This window comes from Clarias gariepinus, chromosome 25 (assembly GCF_024256425.1).
Source record: "Clarias gariepinus isolate MV-2021 ecotype Netherlands chromosome 25, CGAR_prim_01v2, whole genome shotgun sequence".
NCBI lineage: Eukaryota > Metazoa > Chordata > Actinopteri > Siluriformes > Clariidae > Clarias > Clarias gariepinus.
Window position 1 is genome coordinate 20,004,777 of NC_071124.1, and position 13,688 is coordinate 20,018,464.

The window sequence follows — 13,688 nt, forward strand, 5'->3', positions numbered from 1 at the left end:
AATGTCAACTCCAGATTTATATTTATTTGATTACACAGTTAGCAGTACTCTTCACTTGAAGGTATCTGGATGACAAACCGTACTGAGATGTTCAGTGGATCATCAGAAATATATTTTTAATTTAAGGACAAAAAAAAAAGGACTGATTAGGAAAATAAAGCAGTGATTCTAACCTTACATTCACACTAATGAGTCGTGTCGCATGCAGTTTGTTCCTAGATTTGGCTGTTTAGTGACCAGAACCAGAGACAAACCCTTTTTTTAATATATATATATAATTTGATGAGATATTGGAGAAGCCAAAATTGTATAACTGACAATCCACTATTAAAGTTAAAGACAACTTTGGAGTTAAAAAATGTATTTAACTTTGATTTTCATGTTAGCTGCTAGGCTTCGTGCCATCTTGCTAACAGATTTAGTATCACATGCAATACATTCATCAGATGCACAGATAGTCTCTGTTACTTTCGTCTCTATATACACGGGCGTTTCAAGTCAAACCAGGTCTTTTGATTTCGCAGAATAACAACACAGTTATGAGAGTAAAAACCAACTTTATTTCTATGTATAATCCCCTGATACACTAATGCACAAATCCAGCATTGCACTAGTGCTTGGATACCATCAAAGTAGAAAGTTTTATCAGTACACACCCACCATACGCCATGATTCAGGAGAAATGTCATCACAAGTCCCGGTTTGAATTGAACATCTCCCATGCGTTTAACGAGACACTATGAACGGTGGTTCTGCTTTAAAAAAAAAAAAAAAAAAAAAAGATACCATTTTGGTGCATCAAACACTGATTTCATGTGTTATAGTAAGATTATTTAAATCCTGTATGCAGCTGTTACATGTAAAATTTATGCACACCTCTTGCTTGTGTGTGTGAATGTAGGGTTACACTCACATGGGGACGTTATCAACTTACGTTACTGTTTTCTTTCCCTGATTAATCACAACTCAACTCAGATTGTGGTAGATCAGTAAACATGCATTAAAGATCATGATGTAGCCAGTAAATCTCATTCTTCGTTGGAGCTTACCCAGTGACAGACCAAGTATCAACACACAAACTTTGAATCTGATTTCAAGCGTAAGGTTTTTGTTTAGTTTTAAGAGCGTGGGATTTAATTTTTGGCCTTTTACGAGTGTACAGAATTGATTTGTGCAGTTTTATTCTTTTTTTTTTTCCCCTCTCGCTCTCTTTGGGCTGTTTTGTGTTGATGGTGAAATACTGTATGATTATGACATTAGTTTAAACCAATGCAAGAAAAATTGCGGTGACCATGAAGTCATGATAATTGTTTTATAACAGTTTTCAGAAAGCTTTCTTATGACCTTATACTGTATATGGTGTTTCATTTGTGTGTGAATATATTTATTGTGTTTAACAAACATTATACTTTATACTGTAATATTTCCTGTTTCTATATCTCAACAGTAAACATAAGAAAAATGCTTATTTATGTTTTATGAAGTAGACCTGATCACATGTGTGATTGTCCTGCTTTAAAAATGATAAAATAAAGCATTTAAAAATAATAGAAATTATTTTATTTTATTTTTAGTTATTTTATTTGCTTAACTTTGACATTAAGCGCAAATATCATAAAATCATTGCCATTTATTTTGAACAATCAACAGATTGTAGATTTCTTCTGGATTACAGAAATGTTGGTTTAGATGTCCCGCGCAACTGAAATGCTCTTTTTCCTCTCTGTCAGAATATTACACAAATTATAATATATATATATATTTTTTTTTTTTTATTGTGAGTTTTGGTGCATTATTCAGATTTCATGACTAGTGGCATCCTGTGCTGCCTGTTACTGTTAATGCACAAGTCATTCATGTAGCTGTGAGCATTAATCAGATCTCTGCATGAGGACACAAACAACGGACATTTTGCAAGTTCTGTTTTGAGTTGAAATCACGATGATACAGCACAAAGCGTGAGTTTCTACATGCCTCAGACTTATCTACAGTAATTTCCGCTGCTTGGGATTCAGTTGTTCATTGAGCTTTTCTGTGCTTATGTGTTATTAATCATATCGTTCCAGGTATATTTTCAGTTTCATCAGATTTCCCCTTAGATTTGTTTCCCTGATTCATGTAGGTCATCAAGCAACGCCGTAACTGTAGTGTCGCGTATAAAGGTAAAATTCTAGAAGTAGCTTAGCTAAAGACTGTGCCCGCTTTAAAAGCAATGTAACCAACTATACAGTATGATCTGGAAGAGGAGCATGCTTGCTAAATTCCATGTTTACTCAATTTTGAATTTGATATAATGAACTAATTCTATATATACAGCTATTAAAAGTTAATCATGACTTAAAAAACAAATTACACCATCAGTCCATGTGTGCAAGGATGATTTTGGGAAAAAAAAAAAAAAGTAGTGTGTACGACCAAAGACTTTACAAAGTAATACGAGCAGTGATAAGTTAATCTGTCTCTCCTGTCCATCACAGCAGAACTAGTCAAATGGAAGCATCTATAAGCTTGTGTTAGCATAGCAATCACCACATTGGTAAAAGTCCTTATCTAGGACAGATTGTGTTCCTCTGGTTGTTTGTGACCATTTTTAATAAGAAAAATTTATATATTGTAAATGCAAGTGAAAATAAGCATCTGTTATTTTGAAATGTGTAAAACTTAAGGCCAAGCCTCCGGTCAGTTAAATGGTTTGGAAAGTTTTTTGTTTTTTTTATTACTCTTTCAGAATTTGCTTGAGGTGACATCGTTTAATAATATATGTCGCAACACCAGGAAGTTTTTTACCATGTGTTGCATAATGTATGCGGGGCATTCAAGTCAAACCAGGACTTTAGATTGTCCAGAATACTTATAAAGTAAAATCTCCCTTTATTTCTCTATATAATCCCCTCCTACACTGATGCTTAAACACTTCCAATCACTAGTGCTTGGATACCATCAAGGTAGAAAGTTTTGTGGGTGTAGAGTTCCCAAAAACAGATGCGTCTCTTTGCTTAGGAAGTTGGTGACAATTTGTTCCTCCATTTTTAAGGATCACACACTGGATGATCGTCATACGGGATGTACGTTTGCACTTGGGCTAAGAGTCTCATCACCATCCTGTGCTTGGAGTCTTCATTCACGAGAACGTTTCATGATTTGACTTGAACGGCCCTTCTATATCCTACTTGTTAAAGTCTTGAGGAAACTCGTCAGTTTAAGGTATAAAAACATGGCCACGCCTTGTTAAAAAATAATCACCATGACATCTCAGCAACTCTGTGGTCATCTGGGGAAAAAGGCACCCTTGAAGTGTTATCTGCTTGCCTCAGCACGTGGGATACTGATTTGTCCACTTCTGTAATTTGTAGTATAAATTCCAAGCAGAGATGTAAGTTTTACACTCTGTTCCTGTTCGTATTTTAGGTGTATAATGCAATCTCCCTCTTAAGAAACTTCCTTTGTCCGATTACAGAGTCGAACTCATTTCCATTTTCTCAAAACCGCCACAAATGCTTTTGACCGCCGTTGTTGTTTTTTTTTTTTTGGAAGCAGAGATTCAGGTTTAGACTGAATAAATGTAACTGAATACAAGATTTCAATCCAAGTTTAAACAAAATTTTAGCATCTGGATGAATTTGTGGCTTTTGGCATGTCAATTACAGCCGAATGAAATAACATGACATTCCTTGGTGCACTGTTATGTTTACTAAAAGCTTCATGAGAGGCTTGAATTGAAGATCGAGAGTGAGAATGGAGTGAAAGCCTGGGTTCGGTTCAGGTGCCATTGACATGGAATTTCTCATTTGAGTTATTCTTTGTCGTTCAACGACTCCACTTTCTTAGCATCCGCACGTGTGGTTAATTTTAAAAGCCTTCTCATCAGGCGTGCTCAGCCACATTCTTGTCTCATTTTTACCTTACACTGCAGTGTGTCCAGTGTGAAGTGGGTTAATAAGGGGCTGCCTTCAGGGATTCGTCTGGAGGGAAAAAATGATGTTTTCTTTTCTGAATGCATTTCTGATGCTGTGCATGCAGCTCCATTTTGACTTTGAATTGTTTATTTGCTTTGAGACTTGATTAGGTGAAATGTATTTTCCCCTGCGGTTTTTGGATATTTCCAAAAAAGTAATAAATAAAGCTTCTTTTTCTTTTCTTTTTTTAAGTTAATATCTTAATTAAGAAATTGTGTGTGTATGTGTGTGTCCAACCCAACCCTATATTAATCCTGAAACTCACTTCAGCAGCATTTTTGGACTTTTTAAACACGTGTTTGGATTTAGAAACCCTTCAAATGAGAAGCATATATTGCTGTTCATGCGTGTCCTGGTAGTAGAAGTTACTATCCTCAGAACAAAAAAAGTGAAATGAGACTTCTACTTTTACACCTCACCAGTTTGCTATTAATAGCCTTGCTTGTATTTCTTCTTTTGTTTCCCACTAGTATGAGAGATTTTGCTCGCCAAAACTGAACCCAACCAAACCACATTTCACACAAGCAGAATGGTGGAAGTTTGCAGTACATGCATTTCATTTGAACAAAACTTCTGGATGTTTACATGCTCACATGCTTTTTCTTTTTTTCATCTTTTTTAGAAGTTGCATCATTTTTTTTAAAGCTTCTCCTTTCGGTAATGTTTTACTCGTTTAGCTGTCGAAGTGGATGTCAACAATCATGACGAATTTGAAATCTCATCATCAGTTACATGCTGTTGTCTTGTTTCGTAAAATGTGCCATCTTTAAGCTTTAGCCACTCATACTTATTTCCCCAGATCTTCAGCAAAGAGCCCAGCGCCCCTCCGTCCAGACATCTCTAAATTCTCTCTCTGTAATTATGTAAATGTAATGTTTGTATTTATAGGCGAAAGCCACAGGCTGCGGGCCTCGTCTCGCAGCAGCTGGAAAGCATCTTGGCTTAAACTATAATACCCAATTCCATAAGCCTGAGTGGGGGTTCAGGAATAGCAGCTCGGTACCCTCGCCTTAACCGAATGCCGTGTCAAGGGCGCATGGTTACCAGTAATGAGCTTGTGTGCCGCAGAGGTTCTGGGGACTCCAAAGCAACATCAAAGAGCCCATAATAAGAGGCTGAGCTTAAATATTCATTCAACTTGTCTTTTTCTAAAGAGGCGGACCAAAAAAAAGGAATGACAGTGACAGGAATATATTCAAATTTAGTTTAATATGTACAATAAATACAATACTTACAATATAAAACTTATGTACACATTCTTTAAAAAAAAAAAAACAGCAATAATAATGCAGAGCATCTAGCCCTGGTATATGTGCTAGTGTACAATGGGGCTTGAACAGGTTATTGTACCTTCATGATACAATATCTAGAAAATTTCAATGGTTGAGAATGTGTATCAAACATGAGTAAATGCACAGTACGTTCTGGTCCTTACAACAATTTGGAGGCAGTTTCAATAGGAAAACATTGTCGTCACATTGGCTTGATTTCAGGATGTCGGCCTGTTTTTGCACAATCCTGCAATTCATCACTACAACATGCATCACTATAAAGGCACTGTGTTCAACTTACACACTGTTTTTATTTTTTCCAGTTTCAACATAGCAATATATAGAGATATAGAGATTTTTTTGGTATATATTATAGGACCAGCCCTGTAGGTTGCTGTTTGTCCCCAAAACACTTACGCAGTTTAAACTGCCTGCTCTATAAATCCCACGTAGTACCAGCTACATTATTACAAAAGTAATATTAACAATATAAATCTTTATCGACCCCCCAAAAAACAGTCGTTTGGTCTTGTACAAATGACTTAAATAAGGCAGTAATAAGGCTTTGGCTTTTGTTGGCCGTTTGTCTTGTTTGTCTCTCTCTCTCTCTCTCTCTCTGTCTCTCTCACATGTGCCTCTTCATGTGCAGCGCCAGGTGGTCGGAGCGGGAGAAGGCGCGCTCGCACAGGTGGCACTGGAAGGGTCGGTGGCCGGTGTGCTTGCGGAAGTGACGTGTGAGCTCATCAGAGCGGGCGAACTTCCAGCCGCAGCCTTCCCAGTTGCAGTGGTACGGCTTCTCACCTGATAGGACGAAAGGGAAAAAAGATGTTAATACATAAATACGGATAAATCATTAAAAAAAGATATATATATTATTATTATACTTGTTATTATAACTTAAACCGAATTCTGCTTTGCTATGCATGATTAGTCTCAGAGCTTAAAAGTCCTCTTACCGGTGTGGGTCCGGTGGTGCGCCTTGAGGTGCGAGCTCTTCGTGTAGGTCTTGCCGCATCCGGCGAACGTGCAGGTGTGCGTGGCGGCGCGCTTCCTCGGCCAGGTGCGTCTCCCGCGCTTCGGCTTGGACTCGAGCAGGTCGAGCGGCGAGGACGGCGGAGTGAGGAGCGCGCGCGGCGCACCGGGCTGCACCATCCCGAGACCGTCGTCGAACATGCCCGGGTATGCGCGCGCGCCCGCGTAGGCCAGCTGCACCTGCTGGTGTTGCTGCTGCTGCTGCGGTAGAGGCGCGTGACTCGGTGCGTAGTAGCCGTTCTGCGGGAAAGTGCTGCGGCAGATCTGCGTGTGACAACGCGCCTGGTCGTCCGGGCTAAGCGGCGGCGTCATGTTCCCCGCTGCTTGCGGAGAGACGGCGAGCCTCGGCTGGTCAAACGGCATCGCGCACGACACGTTGCCCTCCTGCTTGATTCTGTGGCAGCTCTGTGGCACCATCCCCATCACGGGACCGTAGCCGTCCGCGCACGGCTCAACTTTGATCCCCTCGATAAAGTCCTGCCTCGGGAAAGGCCCGGAGTTCACTACGAACCGGCCCTGAATCCCGATGCTGTTGCTGGTGGTGGTGGAGGTGCTGGTGGAGGTTGTGTTCATGCCGTACGTGCTGTCCGCATCGGAGTGCAACAGTTCCGCTACAAGGCTGTACGGTGGCGGAGGCAGCACGTACGCGCTCCCTGTCTGGTACAGGTTGCAGTGCTCCGCTGAGTTAAAGTCCGCGGGTCCCACCACGCTGCTCTCCGGACCGGTCGTGTTGGCCAGGATAAACTCCAGATCCAAGAAATCGCTCAGATCCTCGTCGTCCTTTCTGCCACGGAACGAATCCTGCACGCTCGGTACCGCGCACACCAGCGGCTTCTCGACTTCTCCGATCCATCTCTGCAAAAAAAATAAAGAAATGCATTTAGTGTTAGGATGAGCTAAGTGAACAACCAACATTGCTTTTAACTTCACTGAGATCATTAATGCAGTTTGAGTTTGGCGTAAAACGCGCACAGAAAATGATGCGTAAAACTAATACTTACACTTTCCCAAAGTTTCTCCTTCTGTCCGGCGAATGTAGAAATTGAAGGCAAAATGGTGCAAGGTAAAGCCATTTTCCAAAAGTCAAAGTTATACTTCAGAAAACAAAATCTCTTTTGTGAGCGTTAAATATACCGCTCTCCTCGTCAAAATTAATAATAATTAATACACGTCTGATCCAAAGCTGTTTTTCTTTGCCATAAAGCTGCGCTGCTGCAGTGTCCTGAGCGGGCAGCGAGTGTGTGAGTGCCAGGTAAAGCCCTCCTTCCTTATAAACCCCGCTGCTGGACCAATTGTGCGAGCGGAGGAAACGGCGTTCAGGATGGAGGTAGAGCGCCCAAAAATAGCCGGTATAAAAGAGCTAGTCGAGTGGCGCTCTCTCTCTGTCTGTCTGTCTTTCTCTCGCTCTCTCTCTTTCTCCTCTGTCTCTGCGTAAAACACACGCGCTCTCTCCCTCTGCCTGCGCTCATACTCGCATTTAGCTACTCGCAACTCGGTGACGTCAAATAAGGGGCGGCCGCTTGAGCATGCGCAACACGCACATCGCTCACAGTTGCCAGATTTGAATGCCTTTAATCAGACTGGGCGGTAAAATGAAACTGGATCAATTTGATATGATTTGTGATATTTTTGGTGGATCCTTCGTGTCTTTTAAGTCGTTTGGGGAAAAAAGAGAGAGAGGAATATTTCAGGAGCTGGCAGCTCTGTTGTCAAAGGATGGCACGAATAAGCCAGAAAAGTAGTAACTGCAAACATGATATCAACCCGAAATAGTTGACTTGGGCTGTAGAAGCAGGCTGGTATGTAATTTAGAGACACAAAGCGACACGTTCTGATGGAGAGAAAAAAACAGACAACCACGAGATGTTATTTTGTTTGTTTTTCTGCATTTTGTTTGCTTATACCCCAATACAAAATACTTCACTGTGATCCAAGACCATTTTTGTTAATTTTAAAAAGGAAACAAAGACAATCGATTGCTTCTATTTCCTTTCAGTTTTCTTTCTCACTCTGTGTGTGTGCGCTCGCGCGTCTTTAAGCAAAGGGACCTTGAGCATGTGGTGAACATTTAAAATGAATTTCTCTGAAAATGTTAGAACTCTAGGAAGTTGATGTATTGTTGCTTTATTTTAGTTACCTTGAAGGGATGTGTTCTTGTTAATATAGCATATTAATATGTAATAATAATAATTAATAATAATATGTTCAATTTATACGGTACCTCACAGTATTGGTCACGTGTATTATTGTTCACGTGTTATTAATAATTTATAGTTTTAGTATATAGTAATAAATAGTAAATAGTAATTCATGCACATGCTTTCAAGTTAAAAACACAATAATGTGACTGGACTCACATTGTAAGTGATGAAAGCATTTTGTTTATTCTAAATAAAAATGCATTTCTTTTTTTCTTTTCTTTTCTTTTTTTTATCATGCTGAAGTGAGTCCTACTCATCCATGGTGCAAAATGCATGCATGGTGCAACAGCGCGCGTGGTGTGGCATGCCTACTACTACTACTACTGTTACTAATCGCCATGACGACGGTGCCGAGCGCGCGCTCGCAGATTTCTTTCTTTCTTTCTTTGGTGTGTGTGTGTGTATGTGTCCGCGCAGCAGGTTTGTCTAAACGCGGGCGCCGCTCGTGTCTCCATCTCGGCCGCGCGCTCGACGCTCACGGCGCGCGCCATTCACGTGCAAATGAAGCGGTGTATTCAGGTCGGACGACGCGCCGATCGGCGCTGCGATTTATTCGCATTGTTTACGGAGCCGTTAAGTTTCGCTAATGATGAGCCCTGGGGTCGGGGAGGGGGTGGGGAGGGCTAGTGTGTGTGTGAGAGTGTGTGATGGTGTTAGGGTGTCGGAGTCAGTAAATATCCCTCACTATAGCCTTTTATCAGGTCTCATGCTTTGACATACAAACGAGTAGGTCTCGTGGGACGCGTTTGCATAAATAAACATCTCGTCCCGTTGTATGCAACTCGTTTGCATCAGTCATTAAGTGATAGATACCAAAACCAGTACTGATGGCACATGTTCGCACCTGCTGCCAGGAGATCCCTGTTCCACATTTACATAGCCCTAGTTTGCACCTTCAGTTTGTTTCTTTACTGTATCTTTAATCACCTTTAATTCCCCTTTATACAGCAGTTAAGCTTTAATGGTACTTAAGTGGTCCTTAATGTAACCTACACCATGCACTTTAGTTTTGCAAGAAGCAAAAGTACCACGTGGTACCTTCATTTCCAACAGAGAGTAAGCACATATTATAGCATCGTAATTCACATTATATTTATAATAATGATGTTTGGAAACATTCATGATTAGAAATTATTTATCTTACATGCTTTTGATTTGTTTATGTTTATGTACACACTCAATACTACACTTTGCATATGTTTGTAACTTTTTAAATATTTTGTACCTTTAGTAAAAATGTGTTAGTCTCATAAAAACATGTAGTATAGTTATAAAATCATTAAACAGTATACCACACCATTAATGAGAAAAGGCACAGTTTGCACAGTGATTTTATTTCACTCTTACTCTTTATTTCAATGATTGTTTTTGTACTTTTCTCCTGGAAATGTGACTTAACTCTAGTACAACTAGTAAAAAAACAATTTCCTGTGATCTATAATTAATTCGTACAGTGTACACTATGTGCACCTTTCTAGGAAAAGTACAGTTACAGGTACACCCTTTATTTTTGGACATGCACAATGTGTTTGGAATGAGAAGTGGGTGTGTATACTCGCTTGTCTTTAAAGCATGTTAAGATTTGCATGGCATTAGGGATAGGACTGGCTCCAAAATCCAGCTTTAATATCTAGCTCCTCTCACAGGTTATGTTATGCATTTTCTTAAACTGCTTTCTATCACTGTTACTTTGCATATGTGTGTGTGTGTGACTAATAAACGACTGACTGTGTGAGGCCCAAAATGATCACGTCTCTCACACCATCTCATCCCTGGAGAATACGTGTTTGAAAATAAACCGATCAATATAAAAGACAAATAACATACGATGGAACCGAAAAAAGCGTAAAACCAGCTATTCACTCGAGCACAGTTTGTTCCATTGCATAAAATACGACAGCAATTATAAACACACGTCATGGACACCGTCAGATTCTTTCACGCTGCCTGACATGTGTGTTTAAGCTCAAATTGTCCAACCCCCAATCCACTCCCAGTCACATAACAGGCATCATTTCTAAGTGATGTGTCAACTTACCATGTGTGTTTGTATGTGTGTGTGTGTATGTATGTGTGTGTTTCTATGGGACTACAGTGTCAAGCATGCACATTGTTACTTCCTTGCCCCGGCTTGTGTTTGTGTGTTCAAATTCAGATGGACAGAGTGTCCCGCCTCTGTTTTTGCGGCAGCCGTCGAAAAACATTAGCTCACTGCGGCCTGTCTCACTTTTACTGATGCAGTTTCACTTGGAGAAATACCTACTTTGTCTCTTTCTCTCTCTCGCTCTCTCTCTCTCTCTCTTTCTCTCTCATTTGTGCAGGCTTTCCCATTTTTGTTTCTATGATGATTCAAATGTGAATTAATACACAGCGGTTACTCACAAGTCAGATCATCTTTGAGGTTGTCTTGAGTCTGGGCCAAAACCTGATGAGCAAATGCTTCCCAAACCCTGTGTTTCTTTGCACAATGGTCTAGCTGGTGTAACAAAATGTACAAGAAGTGTTGCCAAAAACGCTAGGAGGCTACACTGTCTAATAACGATATGGCAAGAAATAACATGACAGTATGTGCTGTTAAAAAATAATCAATGATGCAGTGGTGGAATGCGGCCTGAAGCGCATAGAGCTTCGTGTTTCAACTACAAACTTGATTTCTTTCCAATAACAGCAATGCTGACAAGTTTTTACCGACAAGTTGACCCTTGTCAATTCGTCAGCTGCAGTAAACAACCTATTGGAACAAGTGCATTAGTATATATTGTAAATATATGTACAGTATATAATAATGCATTTCTTCTAATAGGTTATGATTTCTGCGTCTGAACATTTGTCTGTAAAAACATGTCTCATGTTGCATTACGGACAGCCAATCTGTTGTTATACAACATAAGTCAACATCTTTTCAGCAATCAGAATCAAGACTTCAACAGCGCTGTGAACCAAACATCAATATTTCACATTTTGCCCTTCTAACTCATCGAGTTCCATGCGTGCGGACGCATTCCAACCGTTCGCTTTCTGTTTTGTTTCGACTCCAGTAACACCTCGACACGAGGATGTGAATGCTGTTCCCACACACAGAATGTACAAAAGAAAAATGTGATAGTAAGCTTCATCATCATGACTGTTTTCATGTTATTTGGCAGGTGTGTTATGTCTGTTTGTATGTGCGTGTCATGCTCCAGGTCTCAAATGTTCACTTGCTCATGTCTGGACTAATTAATTAATAAATTAAATGTGCTGTACCAGCCTTACAGGAACATTCAAATCCCAAACAAAAGTGCCAATTTTTTTTTTTTTTTGAGGGAGATCTCAAACACGTGGCTTCCATCAAAGTCTGATTACATATGTCTTTTTCTCATTACATTTGTCTTTTCTTGCTTTTGTCGCAAAGCAAATAAAAAGCCCAGTGATTAAAAAAAAAAGTTTAGGAGCCTTTAAAACAAACCAAAAAAAAAACTTTAAAGTTTCCATTCCCTTCACCATATTTATGAATGCACTGGTGTGTTTTTTCAGGTTGAATCCCAGTTTTCGTTTTAAGTTTGTAAGTCCTTCTCGTTCTACAAGGCATACCTGCTGTACTGTATATGGATGTTCTCACAGGCCTGTTAGAATGGAAGAGCAGGAGCGAGTGAGCAACGTGCTTGTGGAAAGTGTGTGAGTGGGCTCCTGCCCGGGCCTTTTATACCGGTTATTTTTAAACGCACACCCCTTTGCTTATTGCGGCGTTTCCTCTCTGGGCCACTCAGGAAGCCAGTTTGGTCCCATTTCCTGCACACACGCGGCCAGATTTGCACAGAATCAGAGAATGATAGCATTGAGACCTGCGAGGAAAAATAGAGAAAGTGGGGGAGGGATGGTTGAGAAATGAAAAACAGAGATTGGCTGGCACGTGCAGCCATCTTTGCTGGAATTCAAAGGCCTGGCTTGCGTCCAGTTCTAATTTCAGTACACCTCAAATATTTGTGGAAAATTTCTGGAACAAGAACGGCGTTCACTTTGGCTTTTTCTTTTCTTTTTTTTTTTTCCCTCCACTCTATGCGCACCTGAAGCCTGAGGGGCCGCACTGTTCTTGCTCTGTTTTGCCCCGGGATTGAGTCAAACCGAAACAGATCGACATCTCAAACAAAAAGAAAACCAACAAAGCTCGACCTTATAGTCGAGCCAGGGAGTGTTTCTCTGGCTGTCTTGCATAAGACTGGGCTTAGGTCCCATTACGTCATGTTGCCAGTTAGCGAGCATACAGCTCAGTGATTTATACTTACTCAGGGCTGCGTCTTTGGACTGACCTGACCAGCCTGGATAAATATAATACAGAGGATAAACTGTTTTTAAATAGACTTCAGCTGAAAAGTTGCCATTGTAGATAGTAAATTGTCTGTTGTACTGTATGTATGTCTTGTGCTTTGTACATGATGCCAGGGCTTTTCGGGCCCATGGGGTTTTAATGATGTGCTGCATCACTAAATTCCCAAATGACTCAAGGCCTCACAAGGTGTGTTATGAATCAAAAGGTCACACAACACCTACAGCGCACATAAAGGTTGAAGCGTATTTTGCTTTTTTTCTTTTTCTTACACATCAGCCTGCCTGTTTCTTGCAGTTACAAGACCACACTGTCAGAAAGTGCTGGTTAATTTTCTTAATAGCTTTGACAGAGTTTACTTACAGTAAGGGCTTTCGTTCTAATGCATTATCCTTTCTATAGTGACAATGCTAGCCAGACTAGACCTAGACCTAGACCTAGACCTCTTAGTTAGCTAGTTTATCTTCTCTGTTAATTTATGTTGTAAGTTTATGTTGCATGTAGCACCTTGGTCCTGGAGGAACGTTGTTTCGTTTCACTGTGTACTAACTGTATATGGTTGAAGTGACAATAAAGCCAACTTCACCTTTTCAAAAGGAGTCTCCAATGTCAAAATCTGTTGTATAAACCTGAGCCCATGCTATATACGCTTTGGGTCAGACTCCGGCACGGCGAGTCGACAAGAACATAATTGGCTGTCAGTGCACAGTGCACAGGAGAGGGACCTGGTTTTCATTTATTAGCTGTTAACACTTAACCATGGCCCAAGCGCAAACACATACCTGCCTCTTAAAATGTTTTATTTGGGTGGGAGGAGATCTTGAAAGGTGGCTTTTGTTTGATTGAAAGAAAAGATCTGGTTGTGTAATACTGTAGGTTATAGAGCGACCATAAGGGTTTCGGCAAAGAGAGCAGGCTGTGG

At 40.5% G+C, this 13,688-nt stretch overlaps 1 protein-coding gene across 1 annotated transcript; it reads right to left on the reverse strand.

The window, feature by feature from the left end:
• Positions 1 to 5,146: 5,146 nt before the first annotated feature.
• klf2b (Kruppel-like factor 2b) lies at positions 5,147 to 7,715 on the reverse strand. Its single transcript, XM_053487109.1, has 3 exons — positions 7,261 to 7,715; positions 6,184 to 7,114; positions 5,147 to 6,028 (listed from the first exon to the last, which is right to left on the reverse strand). Exons 1-3 carry the CDS (start codon positions 7,330 to 7,332, stop codon positions 5,853 to 5,855), a joined length of 1,179 nt encoding a protein of 392 aa, XP_053343084.1. The 5' UTR covers positions 7,333 to 7,715; the 3' UTR covers positions 5,147 to 5,852.
• Positions 7,716 to 13,688: the final 5,973 nt, after the last annotated feature.